Source organism: Leptosomus discolor, chromosome 5 (assembly GCF_034619465.1).
Source record: "Leptosomus discolor isolate bLepDis1 chromosome 5, bLepDis1.hap2, whole genome shotgun sequence".
NCBI lineage: Eukaryota > Metazoa > Chordata > Aves > Leptosomiformes > Leptosomidae > Leptosomus > Leptosomus discolor.
Window position 1 is genome coordinate 73385598 of NC_141395.1, and position 7842 is coordinate 73393439.

General features: G+C 52.6%; 1 protein-coding gene across 4 annotated transcripts; it reads left to right on the top strand.

Annotated features, from left to right (window-relative positions):
* Positions 1 to 263: 263 nt before the first annotated feature.
* PTP4A3 (protein tyrosine phosphatase 4A3) lies at positions 264 to 7620 on the top strand. Of its 4 annotated transcripts, none has more exons than XM_009954969.2 (5): positions 264 to 368; positions 2043 to 2135; positions 5896 to 6026; positions 6688 to 6762; positions 7503 to 7620. In XM_009954969.2, exons 1-5 carry the CDS (start codon positions 264 to 266, stop codon positions 7618 to 7620), a joined length of 522 nt encoding a protein of 173 aa, XP_009953271.1. The 4 variants fall into 4 exon arrangements, with proteins under 4 accessions (XP_009953271.1, XP_086321629.1, XP_009953272.1 ...); XM_086465503.1 differs by having other exon boundaries at positions 264 to 296; XM_009954970.2 differs by lacking the exon at positions 6688 to 6762.
* Positions 7621 to 7842: the final 222 nt, after the last annotated feature.

Below are 7842 nucleotides of genomic sequence, written 5' to 3' on the forward strand. Positions count from 1 at the left end.
TTATTATTATTATCATTAATATTATTTTTTCCCATCTGGCTTTTTTCCCCGGGGGTCTTGCAGTGTGTCAGAAGCCAGCGCTCTCCCAGGAGCTGGGATTATTTGCACAACGTCTGTATATTGAGTTCTCAATCCTGTTTTATTTTTATTTTTTAAGTGCAGAGGGGTGGTTGTTTTTTTTTTTCCCCTCCACACCACACTTTTCTTGGGTTTTTCAAAACCCCACCGCTGTCAGCACCACCTCACCCTCCTCCTGCCCGACCATGGCCCGGATGAACCGCCCTGCACCGGTGGAGGTCTGCTACAAAAACATGAGGTTCCTGATCACCCACAACCCTACCAATGCCACGCTCAGCACCTTCTTGGAGGTAAGGAAGGGAGGCTGGAAGAGGGAGTCCAGGGCCCAGTTGCGCCTTTTGGGGCTAAAAGCCAATGTTGAGATGCAACAAGGATCGATCCTGCATAGGATGAGGCAGCGGCACATCCCCTTTGGTACCACAGTTCCCATTCTGGGGCAGTGGGTGCAATCACCACTGGATTTTTGGGGTAGAGTGTTTTGGAGGACCCCAAGTGTGGTGTCTGGGCACAGTGGAGATGGAGCTGAGTTTCCCTGTTTCCTGTTGCATCCCTTGCCCGCTCCGCCAGCGCATCACATCAGGTAGCTTTACGGTGGTGCACGTGGATGCATGCAACCTCCACGGCATCTCCCAGCACCTCAATAAGGACTTTTCATCCCCAAAATTCCAGTGTCTTTCCAGTGCCCAGAGTGTGTTGAGCAGTGCACAAGGAGCTGGAGGGCTCAGTGTTGCATATGCCAGCAGCGGTGCCCTGCCTGGGAGCACTGCCTCTGGCACTGGCACCAGCTGGGAGCTAGGGGGGGATTAATGGATGCACGTCCACGGTTCAGGGCAAAATGCTTTGACTTGCTCATTTTGTCAATCCCTGGGGGAAACGTCGTGTCCTGCAGGTTCAGTCTTGCTGGCACAAGCATCTTCTACTTCCAGGGAGTCGTTTTGGGATGTTACTGCATTTGCAGAGGGACCTGGGGCTGTGCATGAGCCTGGTGAAGGGTTTCTGCCTTAGAGCTAAACCACGTTGAGGTCCAATGTGCTGGCACCAGAGGCATCCTCCAAGCTCAGGGAAACCCCCACAACGCACACATAAAAAACCACATGTAAATGCCACCAGCTCAGAGAGCCCCAGGAAGGTGGTTGTGATTTGAGGAGAGCCACCCCGTACCCTGCACACTGAGCCCGAGGCGATGGGGACGGCACCAGTGGGAAGGGGAAAAATTCCCCGTTCCTCCAGCCTCTTAGACTTTTGGCCAAGCTGCCAAGTGTGTGGGGGTTTGCTGTGGTCTGGCAAGAGCACACAGGGAATGAAGGAGATGGATCATTGAAGGAGATGATCTCACACGGTGCCTGGCGAGGCCGGTACGCTGGCACGTAATCCAGGGGCAATCCTTGCGGGAGGTGATAAGCCACGCTGGAAACAGCCCAAGTCCCACGCCCAAGCCTGCAGCACGTTGGGGTGATGACGGGATATGGCAACGAGGTCAAGGAGCCCCTGAGCAATCTGCAGGATGCTGAGCATGGTCGGCAAGGCACGCTGTGACCCCCCCCCAGCTACCTCTGTGTATTTCTGCAGCGGGAGCTGCAACCTTGCCAGCCACAGATAATTTCTCCTTCAGGTGACTTGCACCCGTGTTGGGGATGTTTCTTTGGGGTGTAAACGCCCTGCTGGTCTGGTCATCAGGGCTTAAAAATAAATGGTCCCATTGGCGCTCATGCATGAAGGTGCTAGGTAAAAATCCTACTGTGACCACGTGGCTTTGGTGCCATGGGATTTCATGTTTTCCTTGTGCTTCCCAGGATGATTGGACCACAGGGGAAGTTGTTCAAGGGTCCAGAGATGGGACACGGTGCTGTTTTAGGGTCCATGGTGGTCTGTGTGGTCATAGCAGGGCTCGGCTGTGTTGGGATTAACTGGGATGCAACTGGCAGAGGTTTTTTTCAGACCCCTCCTTCTCCTTCCCTCCCCAGGACCTGAAGAAATATGGTGCCACCACGGTTGTGCGAGTGTGCGAAGTGACCTATGACAAGACCCCCCTGGAGAAGGACGGCATCACCGTCATGGTAGGTCGGCAGCAGGACGGGCTCTGGGGTTTCTGCCCCCACAATCCCTCGGGTCTGCTAAATACCCCGCGTTTCAGATCGACCAAAGCGGCATCGCACTTGCCCGGGAACAGGGTTTGAAGCCCAACTTCATCCTCAGGGCAAGGCGGGCAAGCTCCCTGCTCCCCAGGCTGAGATGGGGCTGGTGCTTTAAAAAAAGCAGTGCTGCCCACGCACCCGAAACTGTGACTCATAGACGGTTGGGTCAGCAGCTGCCTTCCTTGCCTGTTGCTCGGGCTTGAAAGCATCCAGGGGATGAGAGCGCCTGATCCCACGTGAAAGATGTGCGTGGTTCCTGTTACCCCCGGCGTTATCTTACCCGGTGAGGGGGGGTGTGCAGGTTTTTTGCTCTTCCAATAGCCGGCTGATGCAGCTCTGGGGAATGAAAAGGAGCAGGCAGCACTCAGGAAAAGGCAAGGAGGCAGAGCAGGCAGCTGCCTGGGCTGCATCTTGGCTGATAAGTAATTGGAGATGATGTCAGGCATGATTACCCTGCCAGGGCGTTCAGCTCCGGCTGGAAAGTAAGGCTCTGCTCATTATTTAGGAAAGGGTTTGGAAGTGCCTCATGTCTCCTGGGGTGGTCCTCTGTGTGTAGGTCGTCTCTATGTAGCTCTCGCTGTATAATGGATATCCTAGAGAGAGATATGGCTATATCCTAGATCCTCTGGGATACAGGTAGATAGTAGATCCTATGTCTCTCTAGATACAGATCCTCCAGATGCAGATCTCTGTAGGTAGAAATGCTATGTCTCTATAGGATACATCTTATAGAGAAAGATAGCTGTATCCTACATATAGAATCTGTGTGTAGGATATCATACCTGCTTGCTTGCACACCAAATTCTGCCTTTTGCCCTGTTTCTGACTGGATTCCTCCAGTCTGAGTCTCTATATCTAAGATATACATAGCTCTCTACGTAGCTTACATAGAGAGATATCTATATCCAAGATGTTTTATAGAGAGAGATAATCAATATCATAGATATAGAAACTATGTAAGACAGTGTGTAAAAACTATATAGCTTTATATGTTTCTATAACTATATAGAAACTGTGTAATGTATATCATATAGAGAGATACCTATATCCTGTGTATCTATGGATAGATATATCTATGCAGATACAGAGATATCTCTGTATATACCTATATCAGATATGTATATATATGTATATAGACTATATTTATATATCCTAATCCCTTTCTTTGGTGAATAGGCACAAGCTAATGGAGGCCTGACTGGTGTGGTGTGCCTGGGTGCCAGCATCCACAGCCGCAGTGCCCACACGTATGGTGGTCCCGTCCTGGGTGTTTTGGATGTGTCCTCTGCTTTCAGCTCCTCTGTGTGCTGCAGGGGATCCCAAGGAATCTCTAAAGCTGCCACGTTGTGCTGGACACAGTTGTCCTGTGCTGTGGACATCTGTTTGGCAGGATGGAGATGGGGCAGAAATCCTGCCAGAGGACCGATGCTGTGCAGGTTTCACTGTTGGAAGGTTTATAGTGCAGGATGAATATACTGTATTGGATATAGTCTTTAATATCTTCTTCAGCAGATGTAGACGGTGGGATTGAGTGCACCCTCAGCGAGTTTGCAGCTGACACCAAGCTGAGTGATGTAGTTGACTCGTGTGAGGGAAGGGAGGCCATCCAGAGGGACCTTGACAGACTTGGGACTGGGGCCATGTGAACCTCATGAAGTTCAACAAGGCCAAGTGCAAGGTCCTGCACGTGGGTCAGGGCAATCCTCAGTGTCAGTACAGACTGGGTGATGAATGGGTTGAGAGCAGCCCTGCCGAGGACTTGAGAATACTGATGGATGAGAAAAGGGACATGAGCCAGCAATGTGCACTCGCAGCCCAGAAAGCTGGGCTTTCTCTCCTGGGCTGCATCAAAACCAGCATGGCCAGCAGGTCAAGGGAGGTGATTCTCCTTCTCTACACTGCTCTCATGAGATCCCCACCTGGAGTGCTGTGTCCAGCTCTGGGAATCCCAGCACAAGAAAGACATGGACCTGTTGGAGCAGGTCCAGAGGAGGGCCACAAAAATGGTCAGAGGGCTGGAGCACCTCTGCTGTGAAGAAAGGCTGAGAGAGTTGGGGTTGTTCAGCCTGGAGATGAGAAGGTGTCAGGGAGACCTTATTGCAGCCTTTCAATATAGAAAGGGGGCTTATAAGAAAGATGGAGAAAGACTTGTTACCAGGGCCTGTAGTGACAGAGGGTAAGTTTAGATCAGGCATAAGGAAGGAAGTTTTTATGATGAGGGTGGTGAGATACAGGAACAGGTTGCCCAGGGAGGTTGTGGGTGCCCCATCCCTGGAGTGTTCCAAGTCAGGTTGGACGGGGCTCTGAGCACCCTGATCTAGTGAAAGATTTCCCTGCCCGTGGCAGGGGGATGATACTTGAAGGTCCTTTCCACCTCAAACCGTTCTGTGATTCGATGATTCTGTGGTATGGTGTGTCATCCCTGGTGCTAGCCAGGCAACAGGCTCTGCAGGGTGGGCTGGCTCAAGCGTTAGGCTACCCTGAAGCCCAGCATGCTCGTTTCCTAGCAAAGCCCAGCTGAAATCACATTACCTGTTCAAATACTGAAGTGAAGCAGCTTCTTTTGCCATCTTACACCAAGGATGACTCCAACACAGCAGCTTAGTGACTCACTCTTCAAACACGAGGATTACAGCTCTAAGCTTCCCACCCACAGGGGCTCACCATGCCACATCTGCTCCAAGCGATGCTCCCTTGCCAGCCCCTCTCTTCCACTGCTGCGTAGCCAGTGGCCACGCTCCTCCTGCCAAATCCATTTTGGGAGAGAAATCCCCATTTTGGGAGAGTTATGCGCCTTGGCTGGCTGCCAGTGCCCATGGGGACAGACCACCCTTTTCCCAAGGTGCTGCAGCAGTCACAGGCGAGGAGGGGGACACTCTTCCCCCATAGGAGAGCCCGGGATTGGGAGGTGCTTAATGCAGCACTCATTTTACCCACTTCATCACTGAGCTCCACTGTTGAGTCCCTGTAGCTTGTGGATGAACCTTGGAAGAAGATGGGCTTTTTCTTTGTCCCTTAAGAGCCTTTCCAGCAGGATGCTGTTTAAATGGTCCTGTTTGGAGGAGGACCCCTCCCTCCCTAGGGCTGTGTTAAGGGGTCCCCAGAGCATTCTTCTGGGACTTGTGTGTTCACCTTCACCTCCACGTGTTGCAGCAAGCTGAATTTTGGCACCGCATCAGGCCCTGAGATTTCGTCCATCTCCAAGCTACCTTTGCTCAGACTTCCTAGAGAGTGGCTTTGCACTCCCAAGCACTGGATTTAGACGGGAACTGGCAAGGGGGAGGATGGGAGTTGCATCAGGGTGGTTATCAAAATGGGAGGGGAAGCGCGTGGTGGCCACCCTGGTCTACAGAGGCAAGAGGTCATGGGGACCATGTTGCAGATCCTGTAGGTGCTCCTGAAGGCTGAACCTGTCCATAGGAGATGGGAGGACCCCAGAGCTAGACTGATGGCTGCAAACCCAGAGCCGAAGCGGCCAGGGGATTCCCGCGTGCTGGATGGTGCCATGAAACCCACTACACCCCTGCGGAGCTGGGCTGTGAGCCCAGTTCCTGGCGTGTGCATCTGCCTCTCCACTGCCAAGGTCCCAAACACCATCACCCTGAGTAAAAAGCAATCCCCTGAATTTTTCTCCAGGGTCTGACTGTTTCTGTCTTCTCCCAACCTTACCTCTACCTTGCAGGATTGGCCGTTTGATGATGGAGCGCCTCCTCCCAGCAAGATAGTGGAAGATTGGCTCAACTTGCTGAAGACCAAGTTCTGCGAAGACCCCGGCTGCTGCGTGGCTGTGCACTGTGTGGCCGGCCTGGGGCGGTAGGTCGGAGCCTGGCACCCCAGCTGCCACCCCACCCATGAAGGGAGGAAAGGGAAAACCATGCCCACGCTCCTCCTTCCCTTCCCCAATCCCCCTTAGAGCAGGGTTTTTGCATGTAGTAAAACCTTAGTGGTAATAGGTGCTGATGGGGGAATCTGCTGCCTGAGCTGCTTCTTGAACTTCTCATGGCCACATCCTGAGCACCAGGGGGGACCCTTGGTGCTGTCCTGCCAGTGCCCCATGTCAATTTTGCCTTTGCTAAGAGCTCGTTGTGGAAATACTGTAAAATGCTTCCTGCTATAACCAGGAGCCACTGGATTTCAAAAGCTGCCGTGTTTTGCTGCTCCCCCATTGCCAGTCAGGTTTTACATGTGTATTTACATGCACTTTTCCAATAGATTTGCCTCCAAAGTCCTCGTGCTTATTAAAAGAGCAGCAAACAGCTGCCAGCGCCATCTTGGGGGTTATACCTCCAAAATCAGCCACTCCTTAGGGCAGCTCTTGCAGCCAAATGGCAAGAAATGACAAATGGAAAGCCAGCGCTGTCAATTACCTGCGATGCCACCGTTAACAGCCCGGCAGCATGTCCCCTGCCCCAGGATGGGATGTCAGCCTCTGGCTGCATGGCTGGGAGTGACCACCACTGCCATTGCTTTTCAGCGCTCCCGTCCTCGTCGCGCTGGCCTTGATCGAGAGCGGGATGAAGTATGAAGATGCCATCCAGTTCATCCGACAGTAAGTCGAGTGGTGTTTCAGTGTCAAGGGAGAAAGCAGCCCCTTTCTGAGGGAACAGAGAGAGATCTGGCATGTCCCAGGGGTTTTTTGGGGTGCTGGGGTTGCTTTTCTCTCCTGTGGGGGAGGAAAAGGGATGTGCTGGCATTGAGCACGCTGAGCCTTTGCATCAGGGCTGCAGGAGGCTGGGGCATCATGCGGGAGCATCCTTGGGAGCTTTTGGCTGGCACCCCGTTTTGGGCAGCCTTCCCATGTGTTTATAGAATCATAGAATCATTTTGGTTGGAAAAGACCTTTAAGATCATCAGGTTCAACCATTAACCTAACACCACCAAGCCCACCACTAAACCATATCCCTAGGCACCACATCTGTATGTCTTTTGAACACCTCCAGGGACGGTGACTCCACCACCTCCCTGGGAAGCCTGTTCCAATGTCTAACCACTCTTTCAGTAAAGAAATTTTTCTGAATATCCAATCTAAATCTCCTTGGTGCAGCTTGAGGCCATTACCTCTTGTCCTGTCATTAGTTCCCTGGCTTTCTGTGTCCTAAGACTTGAGGGCGGATGAGCAAGAAAAGCTGCTGGAGTCAGTGCCAGTCTCCATCCCCGGAGCATGCACACAGCTGCAGCCTCGAAAATCACTTACTGTTAGAGGCAGAGGATGTTCAGCACCCCAACAGGGTTGGGTGTGGGGTCTTGTGCCACACTGTTGACCATGCTGGCTCTTCTCTGTTCCTGCAGGAAGCGCAGAGGAGCCATCAACAGCAAGCAGCTGACTTACTTGGAAAAATACCGACCAAAGCAGAGACTCCGATTTAAGGACCCTCATAACCACAAGAACAAATGCTGCATCATGTAACCTCAATGACCTCTTGCCAAAATCCGTGCACACAGACACCCGGGCACTCGCACACATCCCACCCCCTCACCTCCTCGCCCAGCCCCGTGCACCTCATGCACCGCCCCGCTGCCAGGGCTGGAGTGGAGGGACATGGAGCAGGACATGGAGCACCACCACCATGTTCCAGCACCCACAGCACGGTTATCTTGCTGGACCCCTGGAAAAGGCTGCTCTCTTCAG

Excerpts from the sequence above, each read along its gene's own strand:
- PTP4A3 (XM_009954969.2), top strand. The coding sequence starts at position 264 with ATGGCCCGGATGAACCGCCCTGCACCGGTGGAGGTCTGCTACAAAAAC. Across the intron at positions 369-2,042 it reads CGCTCAGCACCTTCTTGGAG|GACCTGAAGAAATATGGTGC; the intron begins GTAAGGAAGGGA and ends TTCCCTCCCCAG. Across the intron at positions 6,763-7,502 it reads GCCATCCAGTTCATCCGACA|GAAGCGCAGAGGAGCCATCA; the intron begins GTAAGTCGAGTG and ends CTGTTCCTGCAG.